The sequence below is a fragment of the Mauremys reevesii genome, linkage group 1 (assembly GCF_016161935.1).
Source record: "Mauremys reevesii isolate NIE-2019 linkage group 1, ASM1616193v1, whole genome shotgun sequence".
NCBI classification, from domain to species: domain Eukaryota; kingdom Metazoa; phylum Chordata; order Testudines; family Geoemydidae; genus Mauremys; species Mauremys reevesii.
Genome location: NC_052623.1, coordinates 165541735 through 165563541, shown reverse-complemented (window position 1 = coordinate 165563541; position 21807 = coordinate 165541735). Strand labels below are relative to the sequence as shown.

Here is a 21807-nt window from a genome sequence, read left to right as displayed (position 1 = left end):
CCTGCATAACAGGTAGCATGGATGATGGCAAGGAGATGTTTGGGAGAAGCATCAGAGTTAATATCTCTTAACTTTTTAATCTTCTCTTATTTGATGCAGTTATTAATGTTCTTATATTTTGATTTATAAATTGATTTAGATTCTACTAAGCTCTTGGCTTCACTGATTTTTGCAGTAGTGAATTCCACAAAATAATTTTTTTGGGGGGGAGGCTGTATAAACTTGTTGCCGTTCAACTTCATTGGAGTCTCCACTTCTTCTTGTATTAAGAAAGTAAGCCTGTAGGGATGAGGGGTTAAGGGGAGAAGATCTCCAGTATGCCTCATCCAGCTTCATGGCTGTGGTAAAGCAAGGGGAGAAAAGAGGTCTATGCAGCTCTATCACTCTTCTCCACTGCCTGCTGTTTTGTTTTTTTTTGTGCTTCTCTTCTGTGAATATCTCCAGTGTCTCGCTTTGCTTACAGTCTTACCAAGCAGTAGCAGCATGAAGCTGATGTGGCTCTTTGCGATTTCATTGTTGCCCCCAGGGTTCTGAATAGCAGCAGTGAAGCCGACTAGACTTCTGTTAATTTTAATCTGTTGCTGCTTGACAAAACTTGAGCAGCAGTGGTACTAGAGTAGTCTGCAGACTGAGAAATACAGCCTTACCTCATTTAATGTTCTTAATACACTTGTTGCAACCATAAGGATTAGAGATCAGTGTGACAGATACTGCCACCACATGCAGTATTTTTGGGCGCCATGTTGTATTTTATGTTTTAATGCATGAACATGAAATAGCCATTATATTGAGACGGGCTAGACAGTATTAGCTGTAGAATATTCATAGCCCTTGGTATCAGTGTGAGTGATATGTATTTGTGTGTTTTAAGGAAGAGGAGGTGCTTGGCCTCTGGGGAGTCATGGGAATGACTGGTTTTACTTGTTTTCTGGAGGCTGGGGGACAAAGCAAATTTTTTTTTTAATAAAAAGCTGACTTTAAACAGACACTTTGATTTTTGATTCAACAAATGGACAAGACTTTGTGTCCAAGAGGTGAGACTTCAACTCTTGCTGAAGGGTTAGAAGTAGGTTGACCAGATAGAAAGTGTGAAAAATCAGGACAGGGATAATAGGCGGCTATATAAAAAAAGCCCCAAATATTGGGACTGTCCCTATAAAATCGGGACATCTGGTCACCCTAGTTAGAAGTGGTCTACCAAATGCCCCAAGTGAAAGATGGGTGATTCCTGTGAGCATTAAAATCTTTTTGTTTGTTTTTTCTCTGTGATGCTTTTGCCCTAAGAATAAAAGTGCTTGCTTAGAAAGAGCTGTTCAGATTACTGGTAAATCACACCTTTCATAGCCCTTGGAGAGAAAGCTCAGCCTAGATGCTGGCCTTAAGGCAGACTGGATATTGCTGTGGGTATCAGAGTATGTCAGGCAGCTGTGCAGCCTTAAAATCCCCTGTCAGAAGAGAGTAGGACACAGGACCCTTCCCAGAGACAGGTGACAGCTGGAGGTCTGAGACGTGTCTAGGTGCTGGAGTGGACCTGGAGCAGCAGTATAGCTGCAGTTGCCCTGAAACTGTGACAATCCATTTTTTATAATGAAAGATTAAAGTCTGCAGAAATTGGTGATTTATGACCCCATGATTGCCAGGGAAGACTTTCCATTTGCCACTTACAAGTGGATTTTTCAAGCACTACTGTAGAAAATAATTTACTATGTTTATAAAAGGTCTATTCCAAATACATGGAAGTCGAGGATGGAAGTGGACTGTGTTAATTACCAAAAATTAAATAGACACATTTGTCAGTGTTTTAAAGACTTGTTTATGTTTCGTGGGAAAATTATGAAAAACATTTCAATTATAGGTAAGTCTCCATATTTCTCTTTAGCATGAAAATGAGATCTTTGTTGGTTAGAATTTCATGTGTTCTTTCTCCTTATGTATCACTTGAAGACATAATCCTTGACGTAAGTGCATTTCCTGGGATTTAAACAGCTTTACATCTATTTCCTATACTGTGGATGCACAGTACAACCAGACTTAAGAGTCAAATTAAATACAGGCCATGAGCACTACATATTACAAATCTGACAAAATAGATTAAGGATACAGAATTTACTTTGAGTCAAATTAATGACTCTTAAAGTAAATTCTGTATCCTTATTCCCTTAATCTATTTTGTCAGACTTGTAATTTCTAGTGCTCATGGCCTGTATAATCGAAATATACAAGGTTTTGTGGAAAGAGATTATTGCACAGCAGTGATTTTGACAAACTGGTCATGAGGCTTGTATACCTTTTTAGTCCACTATGTGTTTTTAGAAATAAGATTTTCTCATTCCTGTTCTTGAGTAGTGCTTTTACCAGCGTTTTGATTGTCTATATACACGTGTGTGTTAACTGCTAGGAAAATATTGTTTTGTTGCTAACTAACAAAATGAATGCCAGTATTTAGAATGTTCAGTACAGATTGCAGTGTACAGGATTTGGTAATCCCTTTTTTAATAGTCCTGGTGCCAAAATGTAATTGTGCTATTGCAGATTTTGCCTTTGTGTGCTAACAGAATGGGGTGAGGTTCTGTAAAGTTACTGCTGATTGCCTCTAACAGCAGTTTTTGACTGAAACTGGTGCTGGTTCATTATGTGTAGGAACATCAGTAATGTTAGTGCTTTTAACATACATGCTTATAACCAAAATATTTTTAATTGATCTAAAATTTTATTATGCAAAGTTAGGGTTGCCCAATGCTAGCTTGTGCCCTTCAAAAAGGTCAAGTTCAGCAAAATTCAGACTTCTGAAAACAAGGAAATGCGAGATATTTTACAAAGTAAAATATCCATCCAATCTTACCTCTGCCCCCTGGAGCTGGCAAGAGCCACTGGGAACTATCTGCCTGCGTTCCAGCTGCAGTCACCATGTTAGGTGTAGCTGTGCTGGTTGGTAGCGATTTGTTTGTGATATGAGGAAATCTTGGGTTTAGTTTGAGGAGCATTACAGAGCTGTGATTGAGATGATGTCAGGAAATCTGGGTCTGAACTCTCCCTCACATGTGTGATCAAAGGAAAGAGGTTCATATGTACCTTGAGGTTTGTCTGGCATCATTTCAATATGGAATTGTGTAGGCTGTGTCAGGAGAAGGGCACTGGGATGGTCTTGCTATGGGTATTGTCAGTAGTGATGGGATATGAGAGCAGTCTGTGGATTTAATGATAGGTAGGGAAAAGCGTAGGTTTAGGTGGTATCCTGTGTGCATGTGTGAAGGGGGTTATAAATTATTAAAAAGAACAAACTGACCATCAGGAAGTTTAGACTTGAAATTAGACAAAGGTTTCTAACCATCAGAAGAGTGAAGTTCTGGAATAGCCTTCCAAGGGGAGCAGTGGAGGCAAAAGACTTCAAGCTGCTATCTGGCTTCAAGACTAAGCTTGATAAGTTTATGGAAGGGATGATATGATGGGATAGTCTAATTTTGGCAATTGATCTTTGACTATTAGTGGTAAATATGCCCAGTGGCTTATGATGGGATGTTAGATGGGGTGGGATCTGAGTTATTACAGAGAATTCTTTCCTGGGTGTCTGGTGAGTCTTGCCCACATGCTCAGGGTTTAGCTGATCGCCATATTTGGGGCCAGAAAGGAATTTTCCTCCAGGGCAGATTGGCAGAAGCCCTGGGGGTTTTTCGCCTTCCTCTGCAGTGTGGGGCATGGGTCATTTGCTGGAAGATTCTCTGCATGTTGAAGTCTTTAAACCATGATTTGAGGCCTTCAGTGGCTCAGACACAGGTCTGATACAGGAGTGGGTGCGTGAGATTCTGTGGCCTTCATTGTGCAGGAGGTCTCTTTCTGGGCATTAAAAATTCATTGCCAGAACATATCAGCTTTAAGAAAAGCTATATCTCAGGAACCTTATGCTCAAGTGGCCTCCAATTTGGATCACTGACCAAACCCTGAGGTTCATCTGATAAGCTATACAAGAAACATGAAAGTGTTTTGGGTTTTTTTTGTTTTAAGAGGCTTTCTGCTTTGGAGTGTCCTCTCAGAACTCAAAATTTGTATCGAGTTGTCCTCAGGGAGAGTCAGGCATAGGTGGTGGTGGTTTTTAGTAGGAAATATGCTCAAAGGCTCCATTTCAGGTTGCAACCCAAAATATGCTGGATTCTGTACAAGCATAAAAAGAGAATCCCTGGCTAATGGCTTGTGGTTGTGGAATTTGCCAAACTGTTCTCACTGTTTCTTATCCACCCTGCTCTTTGATTCATTAACTTTTGATAGATCCGTTGGGAAAACCGATTATGGCTCTGACTGACCAGACTACCAATGAGTGCAGTTGGTAAGCTAGCAGCAGAAGCTTCACAGGGGAGGTGGATGATTTGTTGTTCATGTGCACATTTCTGCATGTGAGCTGACAGCAGCAGAGAATTTGGCTAGCATTTTCCCCCCATCCACCCTATGGCAATGGTGCTTTCTCTGTCCTGGTAAAGTATATTGGAACAATAACAGAACCTATGATGTTTGTGAGCTCCATGACTAATACCTCTATCAATTGTGCAATTCTAGGGTGACCTCAGATTTAGAATGTGCTACCATGCATAAAACTGAATCAGTTTGGAAGGGAGGGGAATTGTTGTGGCCACTGGTGATATTTTTACCTGAGCCGTGGGGGGCAGAAAGGCTGGCATAAAATGAGGCAGAACATCAGAGACACAGAAGGTGCAAACTTCAGAAACAAGATCCTCTTCCTTGGCCTTGCAGGATCCCCTCTCACAAGCCTTTCAGTTAGTAATGCCACCACTTGCTCCCCAGCAGGTATAAGTTTTTCAGTGCCAGAACATGTGGCTTACCTCTTCCTGGTCACAACATACACATTTAATTCTGCCATCAGAACAAGTTTGGTTTGCAGTGTTCGTTAGCTACTCCGACTAAACTGACAAAGGTTAAAGCCTACAGAAGATCATCGTACTCTGATTGCACTCAGATCACAGTGATGGCTAGACTTTTAAGCATCTAGTTAGAAGATTCCATATTTCACTGTTTTTTAAAATGGTTTCTAGAGAGAAGAAATTGCAAAACACACAATCGTATGTATTTTATAGTTCAAGGAATAATATCAATACTGTAATACAAGAATTTCTAATTTAATGAGTTTTGAAGCAAGTTTAAAAAAAGTTGGAGGTGGGAAAAATCAGTTTTCCTGGAAAGAGATTTCTGAAAGCCCCAAATATGAAGGTACTGGGACTGGTTGTAAATACATACTCTGAGAACATTGTAGTAAATAGTGCCATCCTGAACTCTGTGAAAAGGCTCTTGTAGAGACCTGTTTAGGCTATACTCTTGGCTCCTGTGAGATCCTCGTGAGGAGGCTATGATGAGCAAGCCTACTTTCTTCAAGTTATAGCAATATTGTGGCACACTCTGGGAGATGAGGGATTCATAGACAAAGACATAAATAGCTTGAAGATGAGATTAATTCTATATAGGAAGCATTCCACTGTTTCCTTTGTCACAGCTCAGGGCAGCAGTACCTGTTTTCCCCCTAGTGGTCCAGTAAGGGCACCCACTCTCAGGCTTCCGGCCCCCTAGCCCTTGCCGTACTTGGGTGGAGACCAGTGCTGCTCTCCTTCCTGACGGGTATTTCCAGGGTGAACAGTCCCCTGCATTTGCTGTGGTGTTCTCAGCAAAAGACAGTCTGCCTAAGCAGGTCCTTCAGAGACAGTTAACTGTGTAATCACCACAGTTATAAGTTATCACACTATTCTTTTGAAGCAAGCATATTTTATTCTTAAGGTAAAAGCAATACACAGAAAACATTTAAAATAGTAAAAGAACCTACACGCATGCAGTCCTTCAGAACCCCACCTAAGGGTTTTCTTGTGGTTTCAGGTTCATCACAGCTTCAGCTCAGAACAAGAATCCAGTCTTATGTGGCCTCTGTAGGACAAAGTCCTTCCAACCCTTCCCTAAGGATTGGGGTCCTCTGGGGACCAATCTGTCCACTTGCTGAATCAGAACAAAAACCCAGAGTCAGTTTAAACTCAAATTATTTATTCCAATTGCCTTCCTTTGTCAGTTAATCTCTAGTCTAGAGAATCCGATTTGAAGCTTTGAAAGGTAATCCAGCCATACAGTGGGTCCCGTCCCCAAGGTGAAGCTTCAAAGGGCTGATAACCAGAGGCATTCTATTAGCATACCCCACCTCTCTAGAGAAGTTGCCTACAATCCCACAGTAACAGAGACAATTTCATTTTTAATACAATTAAGTTAAATGATACAATAATGTTAAACTTAATTCAGTAAGGTTTTTCCAGGATAATACAGGACCTTGTCATAGCTATCAAACTTCATCGCTGAGGCTCCAGTCCTCTACTGTCTGTAATTCAACCTGCTAACTCACATGAAAACTACAAACTCTGTCTTATGCTCACCAGGATTTTAACTCTAGTTAAGAACACATCCCCTCCAGTGAAGAAGAGGCTTAAGAAAACTCGGAACAGTCAGAGTTTTCCTTTTAATCAGATCATGAAACATGGTTTATTTAAATAGAACATCAGTATTCCCAGTACGTGAATGCGGTGGGCAGGGCTATGTAATGTTAGCTTTAGGTGTTTGTTCTGCACAGCAATAGCAAGTAAACAGCTCATGGAAGTGTTTTAAAACTCCTTTTCCTTGTTTACTCTTTCCCCACCACTATCTGTGAAAATCATAGAAACTCTTGTCCTCTATTTTTATAGCAAATGTCTTTAGTGCTTGTTTTCTCAAACCATGTGTGCACTCTGGGTGCTACAGCAGCACAGTTGTAGTCACTTCCTACATCCACAGAAAGGGTTTTTCTATCAATTGTAGATAATCCACCTCCCCAAGAATTATTCCATTGATTTACCCATGTCAACACCAGGGGTTAGGTGGCATACCTGTGGCACTCAGTGTGACTTTTTCACACCCCTGAGAACCATAACTATGTTGATGTAACTTTTAAGGGTAGACTGGGCCTTAATGACAGTTGATGAATCATAACTTCTTCAAGTTTTAAATGTATTGCCTCTGTCTCAAACAAGTACATTGTTAATTCTTAATTGGAGCTAATGCTATAAATTAAAAAGTGTGTTCTGTATTATAACCAGGATCCTGGTGATATAAACACATCTCCTACTTGGTTCTTATATTTCAGCAAAAGTTGGTCAGACTGACCTGTGGTGCTATTGTTTAACAATAGCACGCTTTATCTCATTGTTCAGTACTGTACATGACCATTATTTGTCCTTCAGAAAAAACATTCTGTTTTGAAGTCCTAGGGAATAAGAACTTTTTATGTATATGACCTTCACCTATCAGCTACAAAGGGAAGATGTTGATATGGTGGTAATCTGCATTTAAGAAGCCAGACAGTATATTAGCGAAGTAAATTGGTTTTTGGAAGCAAACTGTTGTCCAAATTAAATGTATTAAATAAGTGTCTAAATTTATGCATAACTGAAAACTATTTTATATTTACTGGTTGAAGTAAAGAGCCCTGAACACTAATAAAGTATGTATTTTTATCTGGGCTGATTTTTGCATTCGTAACACTGATGGGGAAGCACGTAGTTGTGTGTGTTGCATTACAGAAGGAATATTGGAGTCTTTTTTGCATCTTTCCCTATTCTTCAATTTAAATATTCTCATGGGTTTATAGGGCTGGGCAGGTTAATAAAACAAGGTTAGATGTGATTAATAGGACCTGATTGAGATATATAAAATCTGAGGTAGAGAACGAGCTGCTGCTGTGAAATCATTTGAGATCTCATACCATTAGGCTTAAAACCAGGAAAGTTTCTGTCCTTTCCCTCTGTTTTGTTGGCCATTAAAAAGGAATTTTGTTCATTGCTGCTGTGTGATGTATGTACTGTTGCAGTTTCTTTACATTTATAAATATTGGGAATATCATCTTGTCTGGAGATCTTGGAGGACAAGAGAGCAGCAGTGGGAGTCTTCTAAGCTCTTAATCGAAAGATTGGGATGATGATCCTTTAGCAATGACTTTCCCCCTAACTGCATTTCAAGCATTTGCTTTAAATATATGTTTACAAAAACACAAGCAAACCAATATTCCCTTTCTACTGTTTGGGTTTCCTTTTCTTGGTGCTTCATAATTGTACTAGTTCTCCAGTTGTCTATAGTCTTCCTAGGGAATCAGTGTAGATAAGACATGAATGTAAATTGATGAGGATTGTACTCTCTTAAATAAATTAAAAATAAATTTAAAAAATATTATATTTCTATTCCAGGCCTCCTTTATGTATTGCCAAAAAGGGCAAATAGTTTTCAGGTCATCTTCAAAGAAATCGAGGAAAATTTATTTACACTGAGGGCATTTTTATATATAGTACACTGTTACAAGCAGCAGTTTTGTTTTGGTTTTTTGAGCACAGAGGGGGACTTTTTAAGAAAAACACACAACAAAAAAATTGAGCTAAATTAGCAGAGAGGCCCAAAATGTTCAACTTTATTTTTCATGGGGTTTTTTTATGGGTTGGATGTGGGGAAAGAACAAAATTCTTAAGACTATATGACTAGTTCGGATGTTTTATAGCTTTGTAGAATCGGTTAGTTTCTCAATGAACTGTAAGAACAAAACTCTGTAGAATTATTATGAATGTTAGGAAGCTTGTTGCCAGCAAAATATTTGATTTGAGAAGCTGAACTACAAGGACATGTTTGATGTTTAACATTCTTGTCACCCCCTAGTTAAATCACTTACTTGGAAAGGAGCTGGAAAAACTGTATCCTAAGTGAGCATAAGCAACTATGTATCTGAAGGAACTGCAGTCAGATTGCACTGACTCATGAGAATCAGAAAAATACTTGGCAAATTATATCATAATTCCTAAAGCTATGGAGAAAGAGAGAGGTATAGTCTATTGCAAGTGTTGTACTAGGAACCAGGAGGAAGTTGTTCAGGGCAGTGACTAGTATAGGTATTTGCTAGGTAAGGTGTAAATTAAGGCAATAATGTAATTGCCTTACAGGCTCAAGGCCTGTAAGACAATATCTTAGTCAAACTAAGGCATAAGGCCCCAAAAACCTTAGTATAAGTAGCTAACCAAGACTAACCCTAGATAAAAGATATCATCACGAGAGAGACTGCTGTAATGACTAAACTGCTAGTAGGTAATCACTGAGGTGGTAGTTTATAACTGCTTGGGCTATTTTTAGTTAGGGACCTCTGACCACAAGGATGCCATGGTGACTAATTGATGTATGTGCTAATAAGCTTTAGGTAAAAGGATTAATAACCTATGGGGGAAGGGCACGCCAACATTAGTAGGGTGAGAAACTACAAATAAGGAAAAGAGGCTGAAACCCCCTACTGAATATGCATTGGGCATAGTGGCATCAGTGTGTAACACATCATAAAAGTTATATCCCAGCCTGTGTGCTGGGGAAGGGAGAGATGTAGCTCTTGGGAAAGGCCAGGATGACTACCAGTGGTGACGGTGAGGGGGAAGATAACTAAAGCTTCAGGGTTTGTTTGTTTTGTTTGTTTTTTGCAAGGAATGGTGTAAGTATTGGGATGCTCTGCTCGTTCTGTATTACCTCTACCTGCCTTGCTGGGTTGGTGTGTGTGTGTGTTTGTGAATTTGCTAAGTGTGTTAATAAAACTAACTATAGTGTGATGTGCAAGTGAGAGTGTGTTGCAACCATGGACATTGGAGATCCCAACTGAGCAGTAATTCTGATAATGCTGGGCCTGATCTTGGGACAAGAACCTACCAAATTTCAGAGTGCTAAATGGGGAAACTAAATCAGTAATTTAATCAATATACAATCAATAGATCAGACAACACTCATTTTACAGCATGTAGGGTGGTGTGGATGCTATCACAATTTTAGTTAATCGTTAATTCAATTTTAATCCTGGATCTATGGCTTTTGGATTCAACAGTGCTGAGCACCCAGAGCTTTTATTGAATTCACAGGGAGTTGTGAGCGCTCAGTACCTCTGAAAATCAGGCCTTTAACCTCTCTGCTTAGCCTCTCCATCTGCCTCATGAAGTTAATTTACATACCTCATTTGACTGTTAAGGATGTAGTAGGTAATGTTTGTGAAGCACTTTTCCTGTTCATAGTCCCAAGTAGTATTAGATAGTCAGGGATGCATACTGTGAGCCATGTTTTGCGACATTAAAATTCCCAGACATAACTTATTTTAGTAAACTTAATTGTGAACAGAGTACTTAACTGTGGAATAGTATATTTGTTCCAGTTACACACTTTCCTCCTTTTCATGCCTGCCCCCAAAATTGAGTATTATAATGAAGATGATTATGCTTTGAACCTGGGACCCCACTGTGCTAGCCACTGTAGAAACATAACAGAAGCACACCTCTGCCCCAAAGAAATTATGGTCTAAGTGTAATGCTGTAAGTAATGGGTAGATAAAAACAACCACATGGGGGATCACAAGGAAACAATTTCAATGACAGTGTTCAGCGTGAAGAACAGTAGCCACATAACTTGACAGTGTTTAGGCAGATGGTTTGCTTTTTGTAGGCATCATGGCAGAAAAGAGGTTTAAGGTCTGATAAGAACAATTACATTTATTTTGAAATAGTAACCTTTTACTAAAAATGTCCCTTGAATCTTGTTCAAGACTGCACTTCATAATGACATACATAATCTGACCAAATTTTACTGGCCATACTGTTGGATCCCACACAGTGCAACTAATCTAAATCTACTCAAACACATAATCTATCATTAAGCAAAGTAAAATATAGGCTACAACAAAAATGTAGACTTGGATCTTTGCTGTAATATTTTCTATTTTGTTGAATTTGTAAAGTTTAATGAATTAGAACAAGTTAATGTATATGTTTAAGACAGTTGTGTGGAAAATGACTAGGAATTTTCTATTGTACTCTTAAGAAGGCTTTTGTTACTTAATTGTTAATTTGCAGAATACAAACATATGCAATACAAATTAGGAATAATGATGTCAAATTTGGTGAATATCGGCTAAGTACTTGTTGGAAAATGTTCATTCATAGCTTCTGGTTCTCTCTCACTTCTGACATGTCAGCTGATCTCCAGTATAGTTGGACACGTTTTAGAGTCCAATTAATAACATAGGATGCCAAGAGGAAGCCAATCTTAAAGTAAAGTTTATAATTCTATAAAACAATAAGCCAACATTATTTGAATTAGTTGTTTTCTTTTGCCATGGCTACCGTAGCTATATATATAAAATAAGTAAAGCATAAATGATTCATGCTCCACCTACTCTTTCCATTTTCCTGGCTAATTCTGCCTCTTCCTCACATGTTTACTCTCTACAAAACAGCCATGCATCATTTCTAGCTCAGTAAGGCTCCAAAAACAACTGAAAAGAAATAAAAGGACAGATTTTTTTTTTCAAATCTTCTAGATATGCCTATTTCTCCTAACTTGGTCAGCTACTCCATATTGAGGGATAAACTTTTTCAGTTAAGAAAAATAACAAAACAAACAAAAGACCATTGATCCTATCTTTCAAATAAAACCTACCGGTTCTACCAAATCTGCTTAAGATTCACCTCTGCCAATTTTTGTGTAAATAAATCCTGAGCTGTTGACCTGACCCTGTCTATTACCTCTAATTGTGACAGATAAAATAGGTAGTAGTTTAGCTTAATTACAACATAATTTCTTCAAATGTTGCTTATGCATGAGATTTCAAGAAGCTTTAACAATATGGAAAATGTGAAGAGCCTACCATATTCCACTTGTTCAGGACAAAAAAGCCCTGACAAAGGCTGCTAAATTTATCTGTAATCAAAGAATAATTCCTGCAATTTGGGGGGAAGGTACACAATGGTTGAATCCAACATTTACGTTTAAGACAATTCAGCCTTTTTTAATGAAACTGTGATGGGTGCTTCAATAATATTCTAATGTATTCTGCAGTCTGATGTAAAGGCATTTTGTATCTGCTGGAAAACCAGTGGTAGTCTTAACCTGTAATACATGTATTTTCGTCTAATTTTGCTTTCTAATGTCCATCTTAAGTAGAGTATTTGGATGCAACTTGCTAATGAGGAAAAGATTTAAAAACAATCTTCCCCCACCATGCCAAAAAACCCCTGAAGACCTTAATTCATTTTCAAAAAAATAATGTAATTAATCTCAGAATTCTTCCAGTTTGGTGAAAGGAAGTCTGGATGGAGTAAGCCTTGATGATTGCACATAATTTTATGCATGCATACAATTTTGGAAAGGCTAAGGAAATGCTAGGAAAATGTGATCTAGATGAAATTACCATAAGGTAGATGGACAGCCAGCTGTGGATAAGTACTTTGAGTATGGTCTTTCAACTAGTCGTACAACTGGGAGGATGTATTTAGTGGAGCCCCACAGGGGTTAGTCCTGGGTCTGGTACTATGCAGTATTTTCATTTGATGACATGCATAACAGAGTGGAGAATAGACTTCTAGAATTTACCGAGCTGAGAAGAGGTTTCAAGCTCTTTGGAGGACAGGATTAGAACTTAAAACAACTTTAGCAAATTGGAGAATTGGTCTGAAATCACCAAGATGAAATTCAGTTTAAAAAAAAAAAAGTGTAAGGTACTACACTTGGAAGGAAAAAGTCAAATGCACAATTATAAAATAGAGAATAACTGGCTTGGCTATAGTACTGCTGAAAAGGATCTGGAAATTATAGTGAATCACAAATTGAATGAATCAACAATGTGACACAACTGCAAAAAAGTCTGTTTATCGTTCTGCCGTGTATTAACAGGTGTCGTGTATATAAAACATTGGGGACAGGGAGATAACTGTCCCATTGTACTCAGCACTGGGGAGGCCTCAGCTGGAGTAGGGTGTCCACTTTAGAAAGGATGTGGACAAATTGGAGAGTTCAGAGAAAAGCAACAAAAATTATAAAAGGTTTAGAGAAGTTTCCCTGTGAGGAAAAGTTTTAAAATAAACTGGGCATGTTTAGTCTTGAGAAAAGAAGACAAAGTGGGGACCTGGTAAGTCTTCAGATATCTTAAGGACTGTTGTGATCAGGACTGGTCAATTGTTCTCCGTGTCCACAGAAGGCAGGACAAGAAGTAATGGGCTTAATATGCATCAAGGGAGTTTTAGATTAGATACTGGAAAAACTTTCTAACTATAAGGGTAGTTTAAGCTCTGGAATAGGCTTCCAAGGGAGGTTGTGGAATCCCCATCATTGGAGGTTTTTAAGAACAGGTTAGCTGCCTTTCAGGGATGGTCTAGGTTCACTTGCTCCTTCTTAGCACAGAAGTCTGGACTTTATGACCTCTTGTGGTCCCTTCCAGCCCATACATTTCTATGATTCTATGCTTGATGTAGGATTACTCATTAAGAAGCTGTGAATTAAGCGGCCTGCATGTGAAGCTATGATTCAAATGGAAAAGCCCTTATGAGAGCTCACTCACTGAGCAAAACTCTCACACAGGTGCTCTGTGATTTGAGGAATGGGAGCATAGCTCGTGGATTTAGGAGAATGGAGACTAGTTGTTCATGTTTGTCCAAATTTCAAAAGAGACAAAAAGATTACAGACTTGCTGTTGTGCAGGAGAATTAGTTACGCACCCTTTCTCCACCGAGCTTTTGCTGATGCCAAGAGTGTTTTCACTTTTGTTATTCTCGGGGCTTTTTAAGTGTCCTATTCTGCTAGGGGAGATTACTTGCAGTCATTAGAAAGTAAATTTGTACAAGGGACACATACTATATAATATGACATTATTTTTGCAATACCTCAAGTTGTTTCATGATTTTACTAAATAATGAATAGTGTCATTCATGACTAGTCAATAAATAACTTAATTGTTAATTAACTGGTAGAATATTATGGTATTTGTCTTGATTTGAATAAGTCAGAGCAAGAGGAAAAAAGTATTTACAGCCTAGATATTTTCTTTCTCCTGATGAGTTAGAACGTTTAGAGTAAACAATTTAAGTATACATTTAGGGGGTGTGAGCCATTTAGTTAAGATTGTGAAGGTGTACCAACCAAAGTCCAGCGTTCAGGCAGTCCTTGTACCTTCCTGCTATAGGCATTAGCTCCATAAATGTGTTCTACCGTAATTTTATATGCAAAGTTTTTTATTATGTCATGGATAGAAGAGATAATACTTGGATTTAGATTTGTAATGAGTGCTCTATATAGCAGATGTCACTTTTGTGTGTATTTTTTCCCAGCTAAATTGTCACTTTTACTGTAGTTTCAGTCTTGGGCCTAGAGATGGTAATGATTGTTGTAGTCCATGTTCTTTAAACATTGCCATGCTTCTTACATTTTATTGTCCAATAGGAGATATCAAAATCAGCCATCGTTATATGTGAAATGAAAAAAATAAAAGCTTACAGGTTGTGTGCAAGAAGGAAAGAATCTGTTACTACTGAACTCTTCCCTCCTTTCCCAGCCCCTGAATGCTGAGAAAATTTCTTCCTTCTGTTCCTCAATTCCTATCCCATTTACCCTCAGTCTTTGACTTCGGTCTTCCATCCTCAAAAGAAAAGAATTTCCACACCAATTCTTCAAGTCTAGTGATCTCCGCTCTGTTAATGTAATATTATGCATTTGTGGAAGAAAACTCTTGAATGCCTTATTTAATTCTACTAAGTAAATTTTCTGTCACAAAATCTTATTTCAGTTAGTCTTGACTGATTAACGTTGGATGTTATACATGTACAATAACCTTTTGTTCCTTCCTTCTTCCCCATCCCCACTGTTTGTACAGGCTCTTCAAAGTAATCTGAAGTACTCCCTCTTGCCAAGACGTCTGATTATCAGTAAGAGATTATCTCAGTGCTTACATCCAGCTTTACCTAGTGGAGTGCATTTAAAAGCGCTAGAGACCTATGAAATCATCTTTAAAATCATTGGGACAAAATGGCTTGCCAAAGACTTATTCCTCTACAGGTAAATTGCTCTTTGAAAACTCAGGCTTAAAATTTCATAATAGATTATTTTTTAAAATGACCGAATCTTTCTTTTTCTTTTTTTAAAGCTCTGGCTTGTTTCCCCTGCTAGCAAATGCAGCAATGTCAGTGAGGCCTATTCTCCTCGGTCTGTATGAGAAATATTTTCTTCCTCTGCAGAAGTCCCTCTTGCCAAGTCTTCAAGCCTTTGTAATTGGACTGCTGCCTGGATTGGAGGAGGGGTCAGAAATTTATGACAGGTGGAATTGCTTTTGTTACTTTAGAAATATAAAATGCAATATTCAGTCACTTCCCTATTTATTGAATTTGTATTTATTTATTTTGAAGGAACCCATATCTAGAAATCCTCATCCAGAGGGAGGATGTCTAATGGAGGGCTACTGAGTGATGGGATGAAAAGGAAAAATACTTGAAGTTGGAAGGGAACAGAAGAAAGACAGATGCATGAATGCAAGGGGATGTGGGGAGGGGTAAGGGAGAAAAGAAATGCAAGGATAAGAAGAAATTGAAAAGTTAAACTTTGGGGGGAAAGTTGCATTAAGTCAAATTATTGAGTCATCCACCATATTTAGAAAGCAACACAGCTCTCCTTTCAAAATTTCTGAATACTTACCTTTCAAATTTGTAATGGGGCATTGAGGAGATCTTTTGACAGACTAAACTAAGCCTGTGTTTTTTCCACTCCTTAAATCTTTTGATAGAGGGAAGTTCCTGTTTTCTGTACATATCTAGATTGCAAACATTCTATACTAGAAGACCACCTTGTGGTCATGGCTGCACTAGTAAATGTACCACTTCTAAAACTCAATATCAAAAATGTCTTTTTCACCCAAAGCCCCTTAATGCAGTATTAAAAATGACCAGCTAGTGTGGTCAGGTTTAACAAAGTTCAACACACTTTGTAGCAATACATGCTAGATACCTTGTTGAAGAGGTCCTGTTGCAGTACACTTAGTCACTAGGCTTTTGGTTATGTAATGATTGTATTTCCATCAAGTAATAGCTGTAACAAAACTATTTTGCAACAATCTATTGCAGGAATTACGTCACTAGATAACTTTGATTATATTTCACTGAATACTCTCTATACGTAGACAGTGACTAAATGTTTGTCGTATACAGTATGTATGTGCTTTCCAGATTGATGCATTCCGTTCTCCTTCCCAAAAAATGGTGGAATTGAGTTTAGTTGTAAATGTTTTGTTTAGCTTCATGTAATGTTTATTTGTAAAACAGTCTCAGGTCATGAAGGCATAGAAAAAGCTTTATTTACATTGACAGTTAGCATCTGCTGTTGTGAGTGAACAAGAATAAGCTGCATTTGTTTAGTGACTCAGCTTTTAATTGCTGAGTTACCGGCTGTTAGGCAAATGGATAAGTATAAGTGTTGCCTCTTCTACAACTACTGCACAAAAGAGTGAGTTGAAAGGGGGTGTGTGTGTGTGTTGTTAGTTTGGTTTATACCAGAGATTGGCAACCTTTGGCCCGTGACCCGCCAGGGTAAGCACCCTGGCGGGCTAGGCCAGTTTGTTTACCTGCCGCGTCCACAGGTTTGGCTGACCGTGGCTCCCACTGGCCACGGTTCACCGCTCCAAGCCAATGGGGGCTGCGGGAAGCAGTGTGGGCCGTGGGATGTGCTGGCCGCCGCTTCAGCAATAATACATCTTCTACAATCAGAATGTAGTTGTTAATTCTGCTGTGTGGGAACTAGAATAGCAGCTCACATACTCATAGCTACATTGGTTGCGCAGGATTAGCAGTTTTTGTGAGTGAAAATTTTGTGGTCATTTAAAGTAAGCAAGCTAACTGAATGTACACTGGAGTCAGGTTGTTAGAGTAGAACCAAGCTTTACATTCTACATGAAGTATTATTGCAGACAATTGGAAATTAAAGATGGAAGAAGCTTGACACAGTTCAGGGCAACTGCATCTGTATTCCCCCTCTGTGGTCCAGCAGGGCATCTCCTTAGGCTTTCAGGTCCCCAGAGATTGCCTTGTTTGGGTAAAGACACATACATACATACCTCTTTCTGACTAAGGGATTTCCACACTTCACAGTCCCCTGACTATACTGTGAAATCCTCCACAAACGACAGGCTGCCTAAGCAGGCTTCTTTTGATGATACACAGTGTAATTGCCACAGGCATAAGGTTTCAACACGGCTCTTTCTAAGCAAGAACATTTTAGTCTTAAGGTAAAAGCATTACAGAGACATCTAATTTTAAACAATAATAATAAAAAAAACCCCACCCAAATGCTAATAAGCTTACTAGAAATCCTCATCTCAACTCCAACATATGCCCCTGCAGTCCTTCAAAATCCCACATTGAGTGTTCCTGTGGTTTCAAGATCATAACATCCTTTTGCCCGAAACAAGAACCCTAATGAGACTGTGAGGCACTCGTTTATCCCATTTGGGCCTTTTGAAGAGACCATTAATAGGTTGTCAGCCAGACAGTGGATTTCTGGTCAAAGCAAAGCTTCAAAAGAATGGACTCAGGAATGGGTCGCTTGCATTGCCCTCACCTCAAGTATTTGCTAGAAAATCTACTTCATGCTTACTGTCCCAAAAGTTGAAGTTTTAACTACTTCTCAAAGATTTCATTAGTCATGTCTCTGAGAGAAGTGGCATACAATTCCACAATAACATATAAACAATTGCCTTTTTAATACAATGGACCCCCAAAGGCATTAAACTTAATTCAGAAAGGGTTAATTTAATTCAATAAAGTTTATCTTTATTCTATAATGTTTGTTCAGGATATTGTCCTATCTGTGTCAAGGCTTTCACATACAACTTTTTCTTCCTCAGGCAAGGGAATGTGATGATCCTTTAGGCTAAACTCTACATAATTATCACTAAGTTTTTGGATGTTTAAAATAATATTTTAAATTTAGCTACTATAGGTATCACCTAATATGTTGTATTAGGTGAACCTGATCACCTAATATGTTGTATTAAAGTGTACACTGTACAAATTTCATAACAACCGATGAAAAGTTAAAGTATTTATATTGCATTAGTGCAGAGATGAGCTACTGAGCAAACACTGAAATGCATAAGCAGCAAAGAGTCCTGTGGCACCTTATAGACTAACAGACATATTGGAGCATGAGCTTTCGTGGGTGAATACCCACTTCGTCAGATGCACGTCGAAACCTCATGCTCCAGTACCTCTGTTAGTCTGTAAGGCGCCACAGGACTCTTTGCTGCTTTTACAGATCCAGACTAAAACGGCTACCCCTCTGATACTGAAATGCATGTGTGTTTCACTGAAACAAAGTGACTTAACACACAGCTAAAAATCATCATCATTCTGTGCAAGTCCTTACATAGTATGCATGAGATTCTTTCAATCCAATTGGTTCAGTAATTAGCTACCAGAAACTACTGCATTATTTACTGTCCAGTTACAGTCTGTGTGACATCTATGCAAAACGGGTAGTTGCTGGAGAAGTTGCCAAAGTGGGCAAACAAACATTGTTCCATTGAGTGCGCACAATGGTAAGAGTCATTCTAGCACTTGCCATTATGGCAAAATCATCTTGGAAAGGGTAACATTGAAAATGCAAATAAAGGGAGGATATTGAAAATGGACATTAAAAAAGCTACACCAGGGGTGGGCAAACTTTTTGGGCCAAGGACCACATCTGGGTGGGCAAATTGTATGCAGGGCAGGGGGTTGGGGTGTGGGAGGGGGTGCGCTGTGCAGGAAGGGGCTCAGAGCAAGGGATTGGGGCAGAGGAGGGGTGCAGGGTGTATGGGGGGCTTGGCAGGGGTTGGGGTGTGGCAGGGAGCTCAGGGCAGAGGGTTGGGGTACAGGAAGGGTGCAGCAAGGAGCTCAGGGCAGAGGGTTGGGGTGCAGGGTGCAGCAGGGAGCTCAGGGCAGAGGGTTGGGGTGCAGGAGGGGTGCAGCAGGATGCTCAGGGCAGGGGTTTGGGTTGCAGGAGGGGTGTGAGGTGCACGAAGGAGCTCAGAGCAGGGAGTTGGGGGTGGGGTGCAGGCAGGGGGCTCAGGGCAGGGAGTTGGGGGGCGGGGTGCAGGAGGGGTTCGAGCTCCGGCCTGGCACTGCTTACCTACAGCGGCTTCAGGGTGGCAGCAGTGCACACCGGGGCCAGGGTAGGCTCCCTGCCCTGGCCTTGGCCCTGGCCCCACGCCGCTCCAGGAAGCGCTGGAGCCCCTGGGGGAGTGGGGGAGGAGGGCTCTGCGTGCACTGCCCTTGCAGTGCCTTCAGGTACCTCCCACAAAGCTCCCATTGGCCGCGGTTCCCCATTCCCGGCCAATGGGAGTTGTGGGGGGCAATCCCGTGGGCCAGATACAAAGCCCTGAGGGGCCAGATCCAGCCCGCGGGCCATAGTTTGCCCACCCTTGAGCTACACGGTATTGACAAACTGAAAGTATTGCACTTGAAGTCAGTGACAGAGTTCAATGGAATTAACATTATATTTTACATGGAAAGGTAAATCTTTATTATATTTATTATTATTATTTTTCCCCAATGCAGAACAGATGCTTTGCTTGTGAAGCTGTCTGTACTAACAGGCCAAGAAGTGTTCTATGCTGCTATCTGGGGGAGTGTTCTGGTCAGCCCTTCTATAAGACTTCCTGCTTCTCTATTTGTTGTGAGTCATATCAACAGAGAGTTGTCTGGAAAACAGCAGAAGTACATGCTGGGAACTGATTATAAGCTCACAGTAAGTTCATTACATTGCTAGTGGGATATTCTCAACTACCATAATGCTGACACAAACTGGAAAACAGTATCCTTCTCTGTACAAATTAAAGTCCCAATCTTTTTAAAGAGCATCAGTAAGAGAATGAAATGTCTAATTCAAAATTTGCTCAATGAGTGGAGAATCTCAACTGAAGTAGTAATAATGAAAAATAACTCTTGCAAACTTTGACCAATATGTAGAATGGCAAATAGATCATTTAAAAAAACATGGTCAGTGATACAAATAAGGAATGGATAGTGTTGCCTTGTTACAGTAAAACTGATTTAACCCTGTTGTTTAGTTGTATTGCAGTAGTGCTCAAAGACTCCAATCAGAATTGAGGCCCTATTGTGTTAGGCATTGTACACAAACAGTTCAAAATCAGTATCCATTTTATACACTATATAAAACAAAAAAGGAGAGGTGGGGTGAGATCCAATGCATTCTTACACTTTAGTGAAAAGACTATCCTTTGCAATCACTAATATTAGCTGCCTACCTATTGCAGTTGTCCAGAAGTACTTAGGAGAAGAAGATTGGAGAGTCTCATAATTTTTGGCTCCAGAAAGTAGGACAAAAATTTGAAAAATAGGAAATGAGTAGAGAAGCAGTGCATTGTGGGAGTGAACTGCCTAAGGGTGGCATGTCCTTGACAATTTTTAACCAAACTCCTTTACAACCCCAGCATTTCTGCACTCACCTTGGGCTGCAATTTCTTTGGTTACAGGAATATTAAGTACAGCATTAAGGATTTGACTTGGTCTAAATCAGAAAAGACAAGAATGAAAAATAAAGCTGACATGCCCATCTTTGCTTACTCCATTTTGCCTTTAGGAATGGAACATCAAACTCTCTGTCATTGTACGTCAGACACAGGGTTTAATATTTTCTTGTTTTTTTTAAACTTTAACACTGTGCACCTTTTGACATTATTTAAAATAACCTACAACTAAACCAAACAGCAGTAAACCAACAGGAGAACTCCAGTATCTGTTGTCTTGTATTTAATTTCCTTTCTTGAAATTGAAAAATGTTTCATAGGTTTTAAATTACCTATCATTTTACCAGAAATACTGGAATAACTGTAACTAATCATCAGACAGGATGTGTCATCTCAAGATGCATTGGCAGGCAGCAGATATTCAAAATTGTGGCCTACCCAAATATGTGGAAATGCTAATCATTATATATGAAACAGTATAAAGCTGAATCGTGTTTATGTTCTCCTATTTGTGGAAAAAAAGTTCTCTTTAAATGTGTAGTTTTCGATGCTTTCCAAGTGTCACTGTGCCTCAGTGGGTCACAGCTGAAGATGCCAGATGCAGGACAAACTGCTGAGAAATTACCCAATAATCATACTGTTGCCAATCCTTTAGTATCTAATATCTAAAGGTTTATTTATAAGAGGAAAAGAAAGAGGAGAGAGTTCAAGTGGTCAAAGGAATCAAATACATGCATGCATTGCGAAGTTCTTGAATCAGGTTTGAAGCAGTGATGGAATGAACTGCTGGTTTATAATGTCTCTGGTAACATCCAAAAGATTGGAAGGTCCTCAGTCCATTGATTAGAATGTTGCTTTTAGCATAAGTCTATAGTCCAGAGATCAGAGCAGGAAAGAGGCAAAATGGAGATGGTCCAGGGCCTTTTATACTTTCTCCCATGTGGAGGGAAAACTCTGTTTTATGCTATGTCTACACGACAGACCTTACAGCGGCACAGCTGTAGCAGTACACCTGTGCCGCTGTAAGGTCTCCCGTGTAGTTGCTATTGGCCGACAGGCGAGAGCTCTCCTTCCGACATAATTAAACCACCCGCAATGAGCGGCATTAGGTATGCTGTCAGGAGAGCCCCTCCTGCCTACATAGCACTGGCCACACCAGCACTTTTGCCACAGAAATGTCTGTCGGTCAGGGGGGTGCTTTTTTTACACCCCTGACCGACAAAAGTTTTACCAACAAAAGCGGTAGTCTAGACAAACCCTTAGTTTATGGAAAAGTACAGGAACAAGATGGAGTCCAGAGTCACATGAGCAAGTCACATGCCTTTGCATGCTGTGATGAGTCATACCAGGAGTCATTACCCATATCTGGCTAAAATGTCCTCCGGAAGGCCCATCCTGCAGGGATAAGTTTCTTCCATGGCCCATTGTGTTAGTTGATGGGCCATAAACTT

At 39.6% G+C, this 21807-nt stretch overlaps 1 protein-coding gene across 5 annotated transcripts in view; it reads left to right on the top strand.

The window, feature by feature from the left end:
• The window catches only part of DOP1B (DOP1 leucine zipper like protein B), an 89580-nt gene that overhangs the window by 8448 nt on the left and 59325 nt on the right, over window positions 1-21807 (top strand). For all 5 annotated transcript variants that reach the window (XM_039541836.1, XM_039541831.1, XM_039541840.1 and 2 more), the window contains exons 3-5: window positions 14717-14898; window positions 14987-15157; window positions 19425-19614. In XM_039541836.1, coding sequence (XP_039397770.1) covers window positions 14717-14898; window positions 14987-15157; window positions 19425-19614 — 543 coding nt within the window. The remainder of the gene's footprint in view (window positions 1-14716; window positions 14899-14986; window positions 15158-19424; window positions 19615-21807) is intronic.